Source organism: Lemur catta, chromosome X, assembly GCF_020740605.2.
Source record: "Lemur catta isolate mLemCat1 chromosome X, mLemCat1.pri, whole genome shotgun sequence".
Lineage (NCBI taxonomy): Eukaryota > Metazoa > Chordata > Mammalia > Primates > Lemuridae > Lemur > Lemur catta.
Window position 1 is genome coordinate 57900760 of NC_059155.1, and position 20631 is coordinate 57921390.

The 20631-nt window shown below is 48.8% G+C and overlaps 1 protein-coding gene across 1 annotated transcript; it reads right to left on the bottom strand.

The window, feature by feature from the left end:
- Positions 1-12983: 12983 nt before the first annotated feature.
- On the bottom strand, positions 12984-20631 carry GPKOW (G-patch domain and KOW motifs). The gene is made up of 11 exons (XM_045538396.1): positions 20398-20631; positions 19490-19644; positions 19266-19390; positions 17196-17305; positions 15902-16115; positions 15345-15480; positions 14534-14660; positions 14205-14328; positions 14042-14111; positions 13438-13523; positions 12984-13333 (listed from the first exon to the last, which is right to left on the bottom strand). The coding sequence occupies exons 1-11, from the start codon at positions 20571-20573 to the stop codon at positions 13199-13201; spliced, it is 1458 nt and encodes a 485-aa protein (XP_045394352.1). The 5' UTR covers positions 20574-20631; the 3' UTR covers positions 12984-13198.

A 20631-nucleotide genomic window follows, 5' to 3' on the forward strand; every position in this document is an offset into this window, starting at 1 on the left:
TTGGCTTTAAGTCTTTCACCCTGGATGTGTTATATAATCTCTGAGGCTCTGTGTTCTCAATGGTAAAGCCAAGCTAATAATGCCTGCTTGCATATGAGCTTTTAGGGTTATTAATCAGGTATATAAGGCACACACAGAGTGGATCATCTTCGTGACTCTGCTAGATCTGATGCTCATTCCATGTGTAGTGCCCCAGATTCTAGAATACAGAATTCCCCACCACTAAACCTATGCCTTGTCATGATGATTTCACTTAGTCTGTTGCATAATAGTATTTATAAAGCTACTACACATATAAAACCCTGGAAATATTACCTCTCAACTGAATAGCTCCCTTTCTCCCAGTCAATGCTACACATAGACTCTAATTTACCCATGGTACAGGGGACGGAGAATTAGGCCTGGAAGCTCTAAGCAATGGCTTGCCATTGAACATTGAATCATGCTGAAAATCTTTTTTTTTAACTACAAAAATAACACAATCAAAGAATCTTTGCTGCTGCTATGTGAATGGACTTTGCATAAAATCCTCTCTGAAGAACAGTGGCCCATACCTGAGAGGGCAGGAGAATGTGGGAACGTCTGCCTTACTAGATCCTCACAAATGCATTACTCAAGTCTGGCTTTTTCCTGTACTAAATCTCTGTGGAATTTTATGCCTTCTCATGAAAGCTGTATTCAAAAATAGCATGTTTATGCAAACATACACTTACACAGACAAATATTTCACCTGGAAATGATAAAATGATTATAAAAACTATCACAATCTTAGATTACCTTCTAAATCTTACAGTTTTCTTACATTCATTATTTATATTTTTACATTTCATATGTATACATTATCTCACATTTTTACATTTCTTACATATAATTGTCACCACCCTAGATATACTAACCTGGACATTTTGGAATAATTACTGACAGTAAGTATATTTCAATCTATACCTATGTGTATATATCCTAAGAATTTTATAACAACTGATGAAAAGGGAATTCTCCCCCATTTTGTTGTGATTTGGATCTCAAGATGTGGTGTTGAAGCAATGTGCCAAAACTACTTTTATTTTCCCTAATGAAAAGGCATGATATTATCTGTTCTTATTAGCAAAGGGAAAAATGATATATTACAGATGGAAAAGTAAAATAAAAAAATAGGATGGCTCTCCTTCTTTCAGGATTGCAAAAAGAACATAAAGAATTAAGGTCTATACTTTTCCCAAATCCTAAAATAGAAACCTTCATCAAAATTCCAACTCTACGGGCTGAGCGCCGTGGCTCATGTCTGTAATCCTAGCACTCTGGGAGGCCAAGGCGGGAGGATCACTTGAGGTCAGGAGTTGGAGACCAGCCTGAGCAAGAGCGAGAAACCATCTCTACTAAAAATAGAAAAATTAGCCGGATGTGGTGGCACATGCCTGTAGTCCCAGCTACTTGGGAGGCTGAGGCAGGAGGATCACTTGAGCCCAGGAGTTTGAGATTGCTATGAGCTATCATGATGCCACTGCACTCTACCCAGGGCGCCATAGAGAGACCTTGCCTCAAACAAACAAACAAACAAACAAAAAACCAAAATACCATAGTCTGAGTGAGTGGTTTATATATAACAAAAATGTATTTATCACAGTTCTGGAGGCTGGGAACTTCCAAACCAATGTGCCATAGATTCAGTATCCTGGTTCATAGACGGCACCTTCTCACTGTGTCTTCACATGGAGGAGGGGGCAAGGGAACTCTCTGTGTCTTCTTTTCTAAGGGCACAAATCCCACTCATGAGGGCTCAGCCCTCAGACCTAATCATCTCTCCAAGGTCTACCTCCTAATATGACCACATTGGGGATTAGGTTTCAACATGAATTTTGGGGAGACACAAACATTCAGAACACAGCACCACCCCCTCCTGATTCCTAGAGTATTGCCCACCTCTCCTCCAGCCCAGGGCACACTGCATGAACATTGATTGTTTTCTGGATTCTCTTTAGCAACAAACCCACAAGGATGGACTCATTCATTTTTGTATTATGTCCCCATCCCTAGGGGGCTCAGCATGGGCCTGGACCTATGGAAGGAGGCAAATGTGTGTTAAGGGAGACTATGGGGTTTGTGGAATCCTTTGGAGTGCATCATTCACACTTTCACTCATCCAGTAGCTATTTCGTGAATGTCTACTACACACTTAAAACTGTGAGATAAGGCTGGGGAATCTCTTACCCACTTAGCCATTACAGAGAAGGGATATATGGGCTTGTAGTAAATGTGATGGCCTAAGTCCAGGGGCCACAGGAGAATCTGAACTTGGGGGTCAGGGAAGGAGTCCTGGGGAAAGCCAAGTCTCAGCTAAGATCTAAAGGCTGGACAGGAGTTTGATAGATGAATGCAGTGAAGGGATACAAGAGCTGGGGGCCAGATTTCTGAGGATACAGTTCAGCTTTATTTTTGCTGTCCATGTGGCTTTGAGCAAACAAGTTACTTAAATTCTCTGAATCTCAGATTCCTCATTAGTAAAATGGGGATAAAAGGAGCTACCCTGTGGATTTGTTGTGATGGTTAAATGAGATGATGTATATAAAGCACCCGGTATACAGTAGATGTTCAATAGGCATCGGATGGAATAGAGGTACCTCAGTAAGTCATCAGGACAATCCCCCTGTATTAAAGCTAGACATATCTCTCATTATTTTTTTTGTGTGTGTGGCAAAGATCTAGTTTGAGACCCAATTCACTTTGGCTCTCCAAACTGAATAGACTAAGAGTGGGCTAAGAAGACCCCAGGTGTTCAGCTATTGATGACAGCTGACCAAACCAACAGGTAGTCACTGCTGATGCCAGGCCATCGGATGCCAAATAATTTTGTTTTCCAAATTATATAGTAGACCAGTAGACCACATGGGAAACTGAGCCTGGAAGTTCCAATTCGTGGATGCAAGAACACCCTAAAGAAATCTCTACCCAAGTCTTGGGGAAGGGCAGCTGACGGTGCTTTCGTCACTTTAGTTATCAGTTCTTATTACTAGCAGCAGATTCATGTTCTGATTTAATGTCTAGGATCCTGAATTTCCCTGTGTGGAAGTGAGCAGATCACACTTACTGAAGCAGAGAAATGCTCAACTTTGCCTAAAACAATCAAGTTACTGAGAATGAGAAATCCCGCATTTTCCTCAGTTAGCCAAGTTTAGAAACACAGTTAACTGTATATTTTTGTAAGAGACAGAGTCTTCCTCTGTTGCCCAGGCTGGAGTGCAGTGGCCTGATCATAGGTCACTGCAACCTTGAACTCAAGCGATTCTTCCCCTGCCTCAGCCTCCTGAGTAGCTAGAAGTAAGGACTACAGAGATAGGCCACCATGCCTGGCTAATTTTTTTTTTTTTTTTTGAGACAGAGTCTCGCTCTGTTGCCCGGGTTGGAGTGAGTGCCGTGGCGTCAGCCTAGCTCACAGCAACCTCAAACTCCTGGGCTCAAGCAATCCTTCTGCCTCAGCCTCCCGAGTAGCTGAGACTACAGGCATGTGCCACCATGCCCGGCTAATTTTTCCTATATATCAGATCACTTCTTTCTATTTTTAGTAGAGACGGGGGGGTGGGGGGGGGCGGGGTGTCTCACTCTTGCTCAGGCTGGTCTCGAACTCCTGACCTCGAGTGATCCACCCGCTTCGGCCTCCCAGAGTGCTAGGATTACCGGCGTGAGCCACCGCGCCCGGCCTAATTTTTAAACATTTTTTGTAGAGGTGGAGTCTTGTTTTGTGGTTTCCAACTCCTGGCCGCAAGCAATATTCTGGCCTCTGCCTTCCAAAGTTTTGGGATTACAGGCGTGGGCCACCATGCTTGGCTGCTTAATTGTATTTTGTTTTGTTTTTGTTTTTTTCTTTTATTTTTATCCAGGTTCAAGATCAGATGGTTAATTGTATTTTAAAAGACACAATGCTGTTACAATGTCTTTAGAATGAGATGGATTAAGTTAATTGATTCTAAATTCATCATATCAGAGCCAAATAGTCAATAATTGCATGATGACCTGTCCACCTTCCAAAGTATTAAAATTGTAATACTTTTGGGTGTGTTTCTTTAAAAGTGATAATATAGTTTATTCTATGTTTGGTTATACTATAACCATTAGGGCAAGATCCCAAACAAAAACAATGCATCCCTTACTTCCTATGGCCCCTGAGTGGCGATTTGTTTTGAGAAAGCCAGCCACCCTCAGAAACATTCAGTGATGACAAAGTGCCCATGCTGTAACTGAACCTTTGATGTGCTCTACCCAGTACCCCCATTCCCTACACACACACACACACTTAAAATAACACTCTTCCTTAGGACCAGAGCTGATTCAAAGGCTGGCTTGTGTTTTCAGCAGAGGAGGCAGCACTGGGCATAGACTTGGAGTTTCCAGGGTAATTAAGGGAAATTTGCCCTACCTGGTGAAGGCAGGGGCCTCAGGGCTCAGGCTTCCTAAAATTTTGGGCACCAAGTTAAATGATCAACAGATCTCTCCCCTCCAGCATGTGACTGACCCCCAAGGCAGTGAACTGGGGCCCCATTGCTCCATCTATACTTATATCCCCGTGAATCATGTATTTATACCATGTATTTATACATGTCGATATACACTTCTATGATGCATGTAATATATACTTCTATTTTAATTTACATATGTAAAATGTAAAACTTTCAACCTTCAGAAGAGGTAAGTGGCTACCTCACCAGCGACGTGTACTAAATAACAGGTGTCAATCGCAGCAATCTTGCCCCAACTGACCAGGCCTAATGCTCCCAAACCGTCACTTTGTGCACAGAAAACCGGAGAAAGTGTTTATCCCCTTTCACGCGCTTCGTCAAAGGCCCCGCCACTTAGGGCTTTCGAGCCGCTGTAAACTTTGGACCTGTTTGTCAGAAGATGTAAAATTCACGTAACTTTAGGATACTGTATCCAGCGACCACAGGCCGCTCACTCTGTGACGCACGGTACAGGAAGACCAGACGCCCACTGTGCCTGTCCTACTCCAGCTGATCCAAACTCAAAGCAACATTTTTCAGTGTGAAAAATTAGAGAATAAATGGAAGCAAGAACGAATGGGCACAGGCAGGAAAACCCTGCTAGGTTCGCTACGAAGGTTCCAGTGGAAGCGCCCACCGCACCAGGCGCCAAGCCCTGGTGTGTGACCTCACTAACCCACAACAGTAAGCACCCCTTCAAGGCGAAAAATCTGACACATCGAGGCGGTATCGGAACCACCATCCGAAAATCCCAAAGCCGGGCTTCGGCGGAGCTGCACACAGGGCTGGGATCCACTGCGCATGGCCCAGAGCAGCGACCAATGGGAGCCCGGCGTGCGGGAGCGGAGGCGGGGCTATGTCATTCCGAGGCCCGCGCGGCTTCCGGGAAGAGGTGGGACCAGAAGTCAGTCATCGACCAATCGGAGGCCTCGCCGGCCGGTCTTCGAGCCAATTGCCTGCACGGGTGCGGGAGAGCTGGTTCAAATTAAGGAATCGAGGGGGGGAGAGAGGTTAACATGGCGGACGTGAGAGCGTCCGAGGGCCGGCCAGAGAGTACGAGCCGCCCGAGGCGGGTGGGAGTCTGGAGGAGGGAACCGGGACGAGCAGGCCGGTCCCCGTGCGGCGATGAGGCTCCTCCGGCATTCGTCCTCCACAAACAAAATGGTACGTTGCAAGATGGCCGCCCCTCCCTGTTGGTACAACCCTGGGTGGACTGTTCCATTTGTGCGTTCCTCCCCCGCCCGTTGTGGTCCATTCCAGCCTGCGTCCTTGTCAATTATGGGGACACCAGGACTGGGGAATGGGCCTTCCTGGGACCGTAGACAGGGGTTTAGTCACCCCTAGAATTATAGGGGCACACACATTGGGGGGTGGACACTCCTGGGGTTAGGCAGACTGAGGTGCAGGGAGGTAGCGAGCGTCCCCCAGGAAGAGTTGGTGGTGGCAATGTAGGGACTAGGAGGGGACCTCTGGTTCCCTGGCTGGTCCGAGGTTGGGCCTGGCTGGGCAGTGTTTTCTTGTGCAGGCGGGGGTGGGGAGAATAGGTGGGAAATGTGGTGGGTCGGGCCTCCAAGGTTGGCAGGGAGGGCCCCAGGAGCGTGTCACAGCCCTGGAGGGGTGTGGCTGAGCCCCCAGAGTGGACCTCAGAGGGGCTTTGCTGCAGGGGAGAGGAAAGAAAGGGAGTGTATTCTAGGTCTCTGACCATCCACCGGTGGTGGGACCTGAAAGTCTGATGGAGGAGGGAGGGGGGGAATACTAGGCCAAGGGGATGATAGTTTATTTATCCATGTTATTCAGCTATTTCATAAAAACAACAATAATGCATAATTATAACATGCGTTAACCTCTGTCCTAATCACTTTCCATGAATCTAAGTCTTCACAACAACCTTAACTACTACCTCCATCTTCCCTGTATGGATGAGAGAACTGAGGCCCTGAGAGGTTGCCCAGAGGTGCCCAGCTGAGAAGTGCCAGGGCCAGCGCCAGAGGCAGGCTGTGCAGCTCCAGACTCTGTGGTCTCACCACTGCTCCATTCGTGTCCCTACAGATGTCTGCTTTCTCTGCTCACCCTGTTCTCACCCCATCCCCACCAGGACTGTGAGCACCCATTTGCCCACAGCATCAGTGAACAGCGTTGTTCCACGGTGGGCAGGTCTATGCAGTCCTACCCCCAAAGGCCAAGGAAGCTGAGACGCCAAAGAAGGAGGTTAACATCCAGTTTCTCAGAAAAAAAAAAAAACAAAACAAAAACATTTAATAGGGACTTATGAACAGAAGCCATGTCCCAGATGGCCACAAGAGAGATAGTCTGGTGGATCCTCCTGCACTTACGGCTCCCCTCCCCAGGGTTTATGTACCATAGGGAAGGAATTGGTAGGGCAATTGAAGTCAACCCCTCAGGGAAAGGCAAGAATGCTGTGTGAATCTGCCTAAGGGCAGGATTTATGGTAACAGTAGATAAAGTAGAAATCTAGAAGCATTCCTGGAACAGAGGTTAATCAGAAGTTTACATGGCAGATCAGCATTCAAGATAGAGTTGCTTTAGCCTCTACAGGTGTACATCCCTCTGTGGGAGAGGGGGTGTTTTTCTTCCCCTGTTCCCAGGCAGGGGCAGTTAGGAGAGGCCGGGAAGCCATAGAGGGAGAGGCCAATTAATCACAGCACAGATTTCCATACTATGCATTTATTTGCTTACTGCATGCAGGGTCTTGGGCTAGTGGTGGGGATTCTGCACTGAACAAGACAGATATGGGTCCTGTTCCTGCCTGCTCTGGGGGTACGTTTTTGGAATTCCTGGTAGGCAGATTTTGGTTGTTCCAATGATAGGGGTGCTTTAGCATCGAATGGGCAGAGGCCTGGTGCTGGGGCACAGCCCCACACCACCAAGACTTGTAATATACATGAATGTCATTTCAGGGTGGTACAAGGAGGCCTCCCAAAATATTTTTCTGGTGTTTTTTTTGTTTGTTTGTTTGTTTTGAGATAAGAGTCTCACTCTGTGGTCCTGGCTAGGGTGTAGTGGTGTCATCATAGCTCACTGCAACTTCAAACTTCTGGGCTCAGACAATCCTCCTGCCTCAGCCTCCCGAGTAGCTGGGACTACAGGCATGCGCCACCATGCCCAGCTAATTTTCTTTTCTGTTTTTAGTAGAGACAGGGGCTTGTTCTTGCTCAGGCGGGTCTTGAACTCCTGAGCTCAAGTGATCTGCCCACCTTGGCCTCCCAGAGTGCTAGGATTACAGGTGTGAGCCACCGCGCCCAGCCTCCCAAAATGTTTCTTATTAAAAGGGAGCAATGGGTCTGAAGTTGGGAAACGATGCTTCCTTAGGTCGGGCCTGTCCCAGGAAGCCCCTCAGTCGGGTACGGAGGGCCAGGAGGGGCAGAAAGGTGAGGGAAGAAGGATGGTATAGCAATGTAAATTTTGCCATCTTGGCCTGTTTGGTTTTAAAGAACAGCAGTTGTACCCTCCCCATGGCTAGGTCTCCTCTGTGGACTCAGTCAGTGGTGATGGGTGTGGAAGACGCCCCATGTCTTATTACTACTCAGGGCATGTGACCTGGAGAGCAGGATCTGGTCGACAATAGCTTCCCAACATGAAGCAAAATAAGCACAAGATGTAAACAGGAAATGATTCACCATCTGGTTGCCCCCAGCGGGTTGGAGGGGCAGGTGATAGGGGAGCGTGGGGGGTGTAAGTTATTGTGTCTGTCCTGGTTCTTGGGGGCTCCTGGTGTTCACTCTATTTCTAGGAAGTAAACAGACACTTCTGTTTCCAGCCTTGTGGACTGATTTGTATTAGACCAACTCTCCTGCCGAGAGCAACCAGAAAAGCTGGATTAAGATTCCTGTTTTTGTTTCTAAGTCTATTGCAAAGCCCAGGAGAACAAATTATCTTCAAGGCCATCAGCTCACTGCGTGCTGACATCCAGAGCAGAAGAGTTGATGGGGACACATAAAAGTAAAATAAACTAGCTCCAGATTGTTGATGCAGATCAACAGAGCAATCCATTAATATGGATGATATGAAATGATAAATAAAAGAGCGGGGTGCGGTGGCTCATACCTGTAATCCCAGCTATTTAGGAGGCTGAGGTGGGAGGAGTCCAGCCTGTGCAGTGAGACCCCATCTCAAAAAAAAGCTTGAGAAATCACTGTATTCCATAGTGGGAAAACTCCTGTTAGGGACTAAAAGAACAAAAATCTGCCTTAGGTTTTTTTATTTAGAGAAGAACATAATTTTTTTTCTTGACCCCCATGTGGCACCCCACAGGGTGGACTCCACCACTCACAAGCTGTGTGACCTGCGGCAAGTTACCCAGGCTTCTCGGGGCCTCAGCTTCCCCATCGGAGCAATGGGGATAGCAGTGGTGCTCACCTCATGGGGTTGCCTGGGAATGTGAGGTAAGAAATGTAAGCCACTTAGAAAAATCTCAGAAGACACTAGGTCAGATTGGCTCTCATTATGAATCCCTTATTCATTCCTTCAGTACACATTTATTGTCTCGTTTGTGCCAGATACTGGAGATCTGCTTGGCACACAGTGAGTGCTCAATGAGCAGTGTTAAGTGAATGAATGCAACGGCTTTTTAAGGCCAAGTTGGGGCCCGCCCTAATCAACAGGTTGGAGGATCCCGGAGCTGAGTTGTGAGGGGGAGAGGAGGGAGGGAGGTTGGAACCGCCACACCAGAAGGGGCTTTGAGCCTAGGCTCAGGGAGAGGCTTTGGACCTGCAGGTGTGGGGAGCCACGGAGGTCTCCATGCAGGACTGGTCTCACCTGGAGATGCGCTTTCCCCTTTCAGGTACCTGGGAATGTCACATCCCAGACCTGCTCAGCTCTCCCAAACTGCTGTCCCTGTGTTTGGGAGCTGCATGTTCCCAAACGGCCTGCCTCATGGATGGGAAACCTGAGGTCCAGGGAGGTATGGGGACTGAGCTAGCATTCACTTGGGGAAACAGTGTGACATTATCTGGAAAAGTTAGAGGTATAAAGCCTGCAACCCACTGATTCATGGGGGTACACCTTACAGGAAGTTCCAGAAGCCTTGCTGGGTAGCCGGTGGGGAAAATCAGTTTCCAGTGGTAGAAATCAGCCATATTGACCAAAAAACTAGAGGGACAAATGTATTTGGTATGGCTCTGTGTGCATGGGTGGTGTGTGTGGTGAGAGGGGCCGTCAGCTGGCCATCTTTTGCAGTGGCTGCAAGGAGGCTTCTCTTAATTCCCACTGCAGTCAGAGCAAAAGGCAAAGTCCTCACAGTGGACGGATCGCACAGCAAACAGCGCCGCCCTGACCTGGCTTCCTACCACCTTCTCCCTTGGTTATTCTCCTGTGGCCACCCTGACCTCCTCACTATTCCTGAAGCACACCAGCTACCCCAAGACCTTTGCACTCTGCCTGGACCCCTCTTTCTCCAGATAGGTACATGACTGTCCCTCACTTCCTTCATATCTTTGCTCAATGGCACCTTTTCTGTAGGGCCTTCTGTGGCCCTCTTACTCATACTGACGTGTGCTCACTGCTGATCCCCTTTGCCCTGCTGTACTTTCTCTTTCCCTCATAGTTCATAGCACCTTGTACCATCCTAGATGATCTACTTTTGTTTATTGCTCCTTGCCTCTCAGCCCCACTGGAATGTCAGCTCCACAAGGACAAGGATCTTTGCTTTGCTCAAGGCTATATCCCCAGCACCTAGAATCCTGCCTGGCATATAGTGGGGACTCAGTATTTGTTGAGTAAATGATTTACTCCCTACCGTACCGTACCCCTAGCATGCAGAACAGCACCTGGCACACTAGGGGCTCCACAGATGTTTGCTGAATGAATTGGGGCAAGAGGGGGCTTGGTGAGGACCCACCATCCCTGACACAGCTTTATGAGTTGCTGGATTCTTTATCCTTCTGCGTGGTGCTATAAACACGGAGGTGAAGAGGCCCCATGTGGAGGTGGAGCGGAGCATGAGGAGGGAATGTCAGAAAAGGGTGTGTACCTGTATGTATCTGCCACCACGTTCAGACCCAATCACCCCAGTAACTGACTTCTCTCTGAAAGGCAATGAAACTGCTTCTTGAGTCTGCTGCCACAAATTCAAGATTCAGTGTCTGCAGTTTCTAACAGAGTCAGCACCCTGCCAGGGAAACTTCTGGAGACTTGGCAGAAAAAGCAGATGCTTTTTTACCCACATCTTGCTCAATCCCTGTGATGTGGAAGAAGCCAATCTGGACAAATTGTACAGGTCACAGTCCCCAGCTTGTGAGTGGCCTATGGAGAATTCCTGGGCTCACAGGAGCTGTTGCTGCAGTAACCACTGCCATAGGAGCAACCCTGGCAGCAGGCAGATGCCAGGCAGCAAGCTGGGAGCAAACTGCGCAGTTTCCAAATGTCTTTAGAAACAAGTCTTTGTTTGTGCATTGTGAACAAGGGGCAGATTGGGAAAGCCTCCTTATATTGTCCACCCTTCTCTGAATGTAAGGAGCCCTCTTCTCAAAATGAGGGATCAGGAGGGCTCCTCTCAAGGGGAAGCACAAAAAACCCCAACAGTCAGTCGGGGAGACCAGGTGCTCTGCCTGGGGCTAGGTATTCTGGACAAAGGACCATATTCAAGAATTTCAGGCCCCATTTTCAAATGCAGGCTCAGTAGAAAGATTAATTCCAGGAAATCTGAAGCTGATGAAAGATCTATTTTAGTATTGTGGCACATGGAAGAGACAGAGGGAATGTCTGCCATGGCTAGGGTATGCCATGTTACAAGGCAGACACAAATAGACCAGCGCCATTCCCTGGGGAGCTTTTAGCCCTTCTCGAGGGTATTTACCAAGACTGGTTTATTATGATTTGGAGAAAGGAAGAGGCCTTCTTGACTGGGTGAAAGCACATATAGCATAGGAAACTGCCTACCAGATGTGACAAATTGGAGCCCCCTGCAAGCCCCAGCCCCCCGAGATTAAAAATACAAGCCAGGCTGGAATTCCCAGGGCAGTGTGTGCAATCCCAATCATGACTGGAGAAGTGGAGGACCGTGGGTGGGGATTTGCACCCCACTGTCTGCTATAACAACCTTATTTGGCCAATCTTGAAAACAGATGCATTCTGGAATTAATTAGGGATAAATTAAATTGGCCTGTGGCAACTGTATTACATGTCATGGTTACTATATTGAAAGGTTTTTCTAAATCATCCCTTACTGGGCACGTGGCCACTGAGCTTGGCAACTCCTTGTTTTTCTCTATAAATAGCAGTTTCCCTCTGCTCAGCAGGGACAACAATTTACCTTTTTTTTTTGTTTGTTTTGAGACAGGGTCTTGCTCTGTCGCCCTGGCTAGGGTGCAGTGTTGTCGTCACAGCTCACTGCAACCTCAAACTTCTGGGCTTAAGCAATACTACTGCCTCAGCCTCCCGAGTAGCTGGGACTATAGGTGCGCACCATGACACCCAGATAATTTTTCTATTTTTTGTAGAGACGGGGGTCTCACTCTTTCTCATGCTGGTCTCGAATTCCTGAGCTCAAGCGATCCTCCCATCTCGGCCTCCCCGAGTGCTAGGATTACAGGGTAGAGCCATGGCACCTGGACAGCAATTTACCTTTATTCTTCTAGTCTAGGGGTAAGTGTTTCAATTCTCCAGCACTCTGTCATGTCCTGACCTGTCAAGAGTTTGTACCCAGGGCCTTTTTCTAACTCAAATATCAGATATTACATCAGTGACTTAGATACTGAGGATTATTTAGAAACAACTGTGTCTGAAGCACTGACTTCCCTCATTGATTGTCCATCTCAGGCCATTAAACAGGAAAAAGGTTGAGAATTTTCTGATGATAACCTTTTTGAGACTATAGTTACCTGGAGCAACTAGAGAAATTCTACCCAAGACAGAGCAAACTTTTTACCTGCATGCCAAAGTTTTGGGACTAAAATGAGGGCCCAGAAATGACCCGGCTCATTTGGAAATTAAGGCTAACATATCCCATCTGGGCCAGGTGCAGTGGCTGTACTCCTGGTGGCACACACCTGTAGGCCCAGCTACTCGGGAGGTTGAGGCAGGAGAATCAACTGAGCCCAGGAGTGTGAGGTTACAGTGAGCAATGATGACACCACTGCACTCTAGACAGTGCAACGGGGCAACAGAGTGAGACTCTGTCTCTAAAAAACAAACAAATAAAACATATCCTATTTGTGGGCAAGAAGCCTCCCTTCTTCTTAATTCCCCACACCAGCTCAGGATATTCTCTGGGATCTGCTCTAAACCAAGAATGAAAGCAGACTCCACTGCTGGAGTTCTGGCTCAGGAAGTTGTTCAGAGATGTGGCATTCCAGATTCCATAGCATCTGCTCAGGGGCCAGATTTCATAGTTTCTGTATCCCAAGAGTGAGCTCATGACCAAATGAGTCCTTTAACTTGTCCTGCACCCTGAGCAGAAAGGTGAGGCTGAAAAATGAAATAGTTCCTACCTTAACTCCCAGTTCAGCACACCACTTAATGATTTCATCTTTCTACTAAGTATCTAAAATGGTTTTTATTATACACTAAATACTGGTAAATATTGGGTTTCTCTCTAGCCTCCCTTCTGGTCCATCCATTTCCTCTGTCCCTGTCCCAGGACTGTTGCGCAAGCAGAGAATGGAACAATTATCTTCCCACCTTCTCGAAGGCAACTTTCTCATACTGTATAAAATGGATAATCGCCTGGGGGACGGGAATGATCCCGTGGGTCAGTCTTCATCTGTGTCATCAGGGCCCATGTACTGGCAGACAGCATTATAGTGAAGCTCCACCACCTTATTTTCTCTCCGCAGCTGCACCAAAGCCCTGCTCCGTGATCTGTCCAGGTCCAGCAGATATCCCACCTGGAGTAGGGGTAGGGTGGAGTCAGCAAGCAGCAAGGCCAGCCCAGTCCCTGTGACAGCCCCTGAATGACCTCCAAACTTCCACTTCCAGGTCTGTGACTCACCTTTCCAGCATGTGGGCCGAGTACCACCATCACACAGTCGCCCTCTAACTTGGGAACCAGGGTCTCCAGCATGTCTTCCCTCAGGCCTACAGATGAGGGAGAAGGGAATGAGGCCTGCAGCAAGGGCCAGCCCAGCCAGGGTTCTGTTGAAAGGGCCTTTCCTATTTCCCTGGAGCCACTCTACACCCTGTTGACAAATGGAATCCCACCACACCCATTTCACAGATAAGGAAACCTAAGGAGAAGGTCACAGAAATAATTATCATAAAGGCAACATTTACATACAGGGGTCGTGTTAATATAACTCGCCCAGTTATTGTGGGCATGTTGTAAGCTCTGCCCTGCATTGGGAGCTCAATATACACCCCCACCACAAGAGGGAGAAACAGTAACTTCCACGCTAATTTGACAGATGGGAAAGTGGGGCTCAGATAATCACCATCATGGAAGTGTCTAATGTTCTATAAGAGGGTGCTAAGCCTTGCAAAGGACCTAAACTCTGCCCAACCTCCCAGCCTTGCCTGGGCTAGGCTCTTGTCCTAAGACACCTTTCTCGAACAGCCGCCAGGATGGTAATGCCCCAGCCGCCACTGTTTAGACTCACCTTCCAGGACTCTGCCTTCATCTGTCCGACACACACAGGTATCTGGACTCAGGACATCTTCAATCGTCATCTGGGGAGACAAGTAAGCAGGATGTGAGGTGTTAAAGAGTTAAGGGGGCCCAGTTCCGAGGGAGGAAGGGGACCCAGGCTGCAGGGTTCCCACCTTGGTGTTGTAATACCGGCCACCTTTGTGCAGCTTGTTCACAAACCGTACTCGCAGGTCCCTGTGCAACCAGTGCTGACTCCTAGGGGCTGCTTTCCCACTCTTGGCTGCACGCCCATTGTGTCTGTGGCGATGGGACAGCACCAAGCTTAGTTCTTCATCAGATGCACCTGCCAGTTGCCCTACCTTTGCCTACGCCATGAAACCCACCCATGATACCATTCCAAGCTCCTTCTATGTGCCTGCTTTGCCCCGGAAGCTTTCCCTGGCTGCTTGAACCTACCCACACCTCTGCCTGCTTCCCCCATCCCACATGCCCAGGGTCCCACCGGTCTGGAAGGTGTTTCCGCTTCCTCTTTGAGTTCTCTTGCTGGACATGTAGGTCCTGATCCCAGAGGACCTTCCATGATGAGACTGTCCCATTCTGTTGCACTGGAGAAGTTTTGCACACCGGGCCTGTTCCAGGGGATGTGGGGAGAACCAGAGAAGACTCTCAGTGTCTTACTGCCCTTTCCTTCCAAGGCCACACCTCAGCCCAGGGCCATCTCCCATCTACCAAAGTGCCCCTTCTCACCATCATGCCTTCGCCTGGGCTAGTAGAATGCCTCTCCCCCACCTCTCAACCAACCATCTGGCCTCCTTCAGGCAGCATCCCCCAGCTGCCCAAGCCCACACTGACAGTGCTCACCTAGTGTGGGCTAGCAAGTTCTAGAGAACTCTGTCTGCATTCATCTGCCAAACTGCCCCATCCTACTGACACAGCTTCGCCTGGGCCATTCTGCCTGCCTAGAGTTCCTTTTTCCTAGGTCACATCCTAATCCTAGCAGTTCTCACTCCCTAGCAAAAGAGAGGTTCATCACCCGAAATAGACAAAAACTCTGAGAGGGTAGGAATTGGTCTCTGCACCTGTTTCTTCCCCCTCAGAGACAGGCTACAGACTCAGGGGCACGACATCAACTTTTCTTCGATCAGAGTAAGCCATGCATGTCCACTCTCACTGCCTGACCTCTAACTGGGAGTCATCCCTGCCAAGCAGATGGCTGCCCTCCCCCTCTGCAGATCTTAAACCCACCCCATGAGCCGGGCCCTGCCACCCCCAGGAATGCTTCTCCAACTCCCCCAGCTATGCAAGAGGCTCACCACTGAGATCCAAGGAGTTCTTGTCAAACTCCTGCTGGGAGACAGACCGCAGGCAGTACTCACTAACAGTCACCACGCGGCTCCCGGCAGCCAGACGCACCATGGCCCGGACATTGTCAGGATCAAGGCCTTCCACCTACAGTGTTGAGGGAAGAAGTGAGGCAGGGGTTGTGGACTCCACCAGCATTCCTAAGAGCAAGCTGTCTACCCCTTACCTCCAATAGGCCTGACCCGTGTGTCTTCCCACCAGCCTGGGACTGGGCCTGGTTCCTATGTTTCCTTCAGCAGACTATGGGGCTTGCATGGATAGCCTTTGAGCATTTAATCCTCAGGGACTTGTGGAATATGGCATTCTTTCTCTTTTAGTTGGGAACTGAGGCTCAGAAAGGCCCGGGATGTGGTCATGGTTACCTAGTGAGGCAGTGGGTCAGGCAGGCCTAAAAGACTAGGACTGCCAGCCCTTCTACCCCAAACCAAATTCTTCCCTCTTGCCCTCAAACCAACCTGCCCTGTCCCTGCTGCCTGTCCTAGGCTCCTGGGATATCTTGCTTCCTTACCTTCCCATACAGGCCTCTGTGAGGGCCAGAAAGGACCACCACAGCTCCTCCAGGCACCAGTGCTTGAGGCTGGTCCTCCTTGTCATTCTCTTGCTCCTTATCTGGCCTTGACACGTGGGAGGAGCCGGTTGGGGTCAAGGCCTGGGCCTCGGTCAGGTTGGCGCCCAGACCTAACCCCTTGGGCCTCAGTGAGTTGAACCGGGGCTTCACTACCCTGTAGGGCAGAATATGGGCAATGCTGAGGGTGGGGTGGAACAACAGTCTCCAACGCCTCATTCCCCTCCCCACTGCCCACATCCCACCCATCAATATTTTCAAAAATACCCTTTCCAATCTCATATTAGGACTGTTTTTGACCTACAGAAATGGCAATTTCATTTGGGTCAAACTAATAACATGCTGCATATATCAACTATTACATAATATCACAGTGGTGACCAGAGCAGATTGCTGTAACCAAAAACACTAATATTTCTACAGGGGAAATCATATGAACATTCACACAAAGCAGGAAACATTATACATGCTCAATGCCAACTCAGGTCACGTTTGGCGGTCAAATGGTTTATGAAAAAAAAAATGTTTGCTTTTCAGAATTCTTTGGAGTTTGCAATTGCGAAGAAAGGGATTATAAGGCCACATGATGACAGCAAATGTAGTCTATGCTTTCTTGAGGCACCCACTGTATGTGCTTTATGTGTATGATCTCATTGAACTCTCACAACACACCTGTGAAGTCATATTATTATCCCCAGTTTTCAGATGAGGAAACTGATGCCCAGAGAGATAAACTTTACATAAATGGGATCCTATTATGGAGTTTTTTTGTTGGTTTGTTTTAGAGACAGGGTCTGGCTCTGTCACCCAGACTGGAGTGCAGTGGTGTGATCATAGCTCCCTGCAGCCTTGACCTCCTGGCCTCAGCCTCCTGAGTAGCTGGGACTACAGGTGTGCACCACTGTGGCCAGCCTATTTTTTTCATTTTTAATTTTTTGTAGAGACGGGGTCTCGCTATGTTACCTGGGCTGATCTCAAACTCCTGGCCTCAAGCGATCCTCCTGCCTCAGCCTCCCAAAGTGCTGGGATTACAGGTGTGAGCCAACCTGCTTGGCCCCCAGATGGAATTTCAAAGGGCAAATAGGAGTTTGGAACAGTAGTGAAAGGGGATACTGGATTCATTAGGGTGGTAATGTATCCTCCCTCCCTGCCTGGATGGTTCTGGGTTGGCAGTAAGCATGGGGATCTTGTTCATGGCCCGATCTGTCTGTCCCCTCACCCCTATCCCAGAACTCACTGATTGAAGGTGCGGCCAATGCCCTCGCCAGGTTTCCAACCCATACCCCGCAGCATGGCCATTCCGTAGGCCTCCACAGGCACTGCCTCGTAATCTGCCTCCTCCGGCATCTGTGGGTCAAGCAGAGGAAGGAGGGTCAGGCTTTGCCAATGCCCAGCCCTCTGTTGGAAGTGTACTTGCTATCTTGCTATCAACCCTCCATGCTTCTGCTCCAGTCAGCTCAAGGGGGCGTTTTGATTTCCTCTCACCTACCATTCCTCACTTTACTCCAGTCCTTCAACAAATATTTCTAAAGCACCCAATCTGTGGCAAGTACTGTTCTGGGTGCTGGGGATAAAGCAAGTGACCAAAACAGACAAAACCCTCTGTCCTTGTGGGGCTTACATTCTAGTTACATTCTAGTTGTGGAGACACACAATAAATAAAATACAGAAAACATGATATGTCAGGTGGTGATAAGTGATATAAAGAAAAACAAACAGGTTAAGGGGATGCAGAGGGATAGCCACTGAGTTGACATTTAAGCAGCAACCAGGATATGACAGAGGGAACCCTAAGGGTGTGAGAAGGAAAAGTATTCCAAGCAGAGAACAGTAAGAGCAAAGGTCCTGAGGCAGGACAAGACTTGATATGTTTGAAGAGTATCATGAAAGTCAACATGACTGAAACTGAGACGTGGAGGCAGAGAAGGGTGGGTAAGAGACTAATCGGGAGAGCTGGGCAGGAGCTGGAGGACCCTGAGTCAGGTGGGAGCCCAGAGAGGGACCAGTGAGGAAGTTACTGCAATAGTCCAGGTTGAGATGCTGGCAGCTCAGCCCAGTGTGGTGGCAGTGGTGAGGGTGACAAGTGGTCAGATTTTGGGTGTTATCTCGAAAAGAGAGATGATAGGATTATACTGACAGACTGTGTATGGGGTATGAAATAAAGAGGCGAGTCAAGGATGATTCCAAGGTTTTTAAGCTGAGAAAGAAGAAGGACAGATGGAACTCTGCTCAACTGAGATGTAAAAAGCTGCAGGAGGAGGTTTGTAGGGGTAAAAATTAGAGAAATGAGGCCAAAGCTGGAACAGGCTGAAGAGTCAAGTGAGGATGTCTTTTTTTGTTAAAGATAAAGGAAACAAGAGCATATCTGAAGGCTGATGAGAACAGTTAGTTAGAAAGAGAGGGTGGTCTGGGGCTCTAGGAGAACTAGGCCCCAAAGGAGCACTGTAAAAAATTTATGAATGAAGAGGTAAAGAGTGGGTTCTGTGGGGATGAAATACAGACTTGGTTACTTCTGTGGACACATCTCTTACCTCTCCTGTTGTCACCTCCCATCATTACTCTTTCAATCCTTCACATTTGCACCAGACACACAAGTTGCTTCACTGACAGATAAACACCACAATGACTTCCTGCCACCGTGCCATTGCTTGGGCTGCTGCTGCCATTAAGAGTACTCACTCTGTTCTTCCCTCTCCCACTAAACCCTACCTATCCTTCTAGGCCTCATTCCCACCACTTTGGTCTGAGTCCCCATCATCTCTAGCCTGGACTACTAGTCCCCTTGCTTCTACCCTCCCTTATTAGTCTTTTCTGCTCACAGCAGCCAGAGGGATCCTGTCAAACCATAAGTCATGTCCCTTTTCTGCTCAGGGGCTGCCCATGGCTCTCATCTCACTCAGAGTAAAACCCAAAGTCCTCACCATGGCCCACAAGGTCCTGACTGGTCTAGCCCCCTGCATCTCCTTTCTGATTTCATCTACTCCTCCTCCCCCTCATTCATTCCGCTCCAGCCACACTGGTCTCCTTGCTGTTCCTCAAACACTCTAAGCAGTGTCTACCTTCAGGGCCTTCACATTTCCTGTTCCCTTTGCTCCCCATCTCATTCAGATAATCCCACGATTCAAGTACTTTTTTCACATCCCAGTATCCAGATTTATTTGTTAATGTTCCCAAACAGTATGACAGAAGGGAGGGATAGGCGGCAGGCCTCTAGCACACACACAGACATTCCCTGCCGTGTGCAAGGAGGAAAGCTTGGCAGACAGGGCAAAGGCTGGGGCAGGAGGGGGGTGAGGGGCCAGCTCACTGTCTCAGCCTGGGGTTCGCTGTCTGTCCCTTCCCTGTTGGGGGTGCATCCTTTCTGGATCATGGGGATAGCGAGCGTGGGGTCGATACCCGTATTCTCTCTCTCCTCCAGAGACTTCTTGGATTCTAAGGGAAGAATGGGAGGGAGCAATGAGGTTCCATCCTATCCTTCCACCTTCTTCCTCTTCTTCCTTCACTGAGACACGGTAAAGGGGGATCACTCACCCTCAATTATCTCCTTCACAGCCTGGGACAGCACCTCATCCACCAAGGCCCCAGTAACCGTGGATGGCTCAGGGGGCTGTGCCGGTGGCTGCCTGCAATAGCCATTCTTGATCAAAGGGATGATGACTTCCTTGGGGGCTTCTGAGGGCTTCACACTGATGTCGACACAGAGGGGTGAGGTTTAGGAGAGTGACAGGGTCAATGGGTTCTGAGCCACACTCGTTCATTCAGAGAAAACACAAGAGCCAAACTCACCCCTAGACCCATGGACCATGTCCTCCGTTCTGTCTGGCCCTCTTATGTCTCTGATAGTGTATTCTTTGGATTCTCTCCCCGAGCCCTCCTCCGCACATATCTTAAATGTCAGTGTCTTTGAGAACTCATTCCTGGACCCTCTGTTCATCCTAAGACTGGCTTCCTCAATGACTCCCAAATCACCATCTTCACCTTTCCCCAGCTCCAGGCTCCAGAACAGCCTCCTAGACGGCTGATTCGCATCTGGAAGTCCCTCCCTCAGACTCTCCTCTCCTAATTAAGATGAGGATTGCTCCATCAACCTGAATCTGAAGCTCCATCCCGTTCCCTATATAAAGCCCCATCGCTTCCGTTGAGACATTAGAAGTCCTGACATTCTCCCCTCCTTTCTGTCTCAGAGCGCACACACCTAAGTGTCCCCAAGCCCTAAAGACACTCCCTCTCAGGAATGCGTGCTCTCTTAATCCCCACGGCCATAAAGCCCAATTTCCCCACCTCTCCTACAAACTTCTGCCTTCCTGCCAACACGAATTTCCTCAGGCCGTGCTTCAGGCTTTCCAGGCCACTGTCACCAACACAAACAACTCAGATTCCTCCCTCCGGCTTGCGCCCACCGCACCGATATCCACGGAGTGAAAGACCCAGCGCTTCACCTCTGCAGCTCTCTTCCTTCCACAGTATTCAAGAAATCCTTGTCCTCCGGGGCTGGGCCCGCACCGTCTCCCGGGTCCGCCAGCCGCCTCCGAGCGGACGTGCGAGTGAAGCCGAATGAAATTGGGGCGGTGGAAGTTGCTGCTAGCTGCAAAACACGGCCTTCAGCATCCGCCATCTTGCCCCTTTTCCCCGGCCAGTGCACTGCCAGCCGGGAAGTTTAGTTTTGCTTCCTC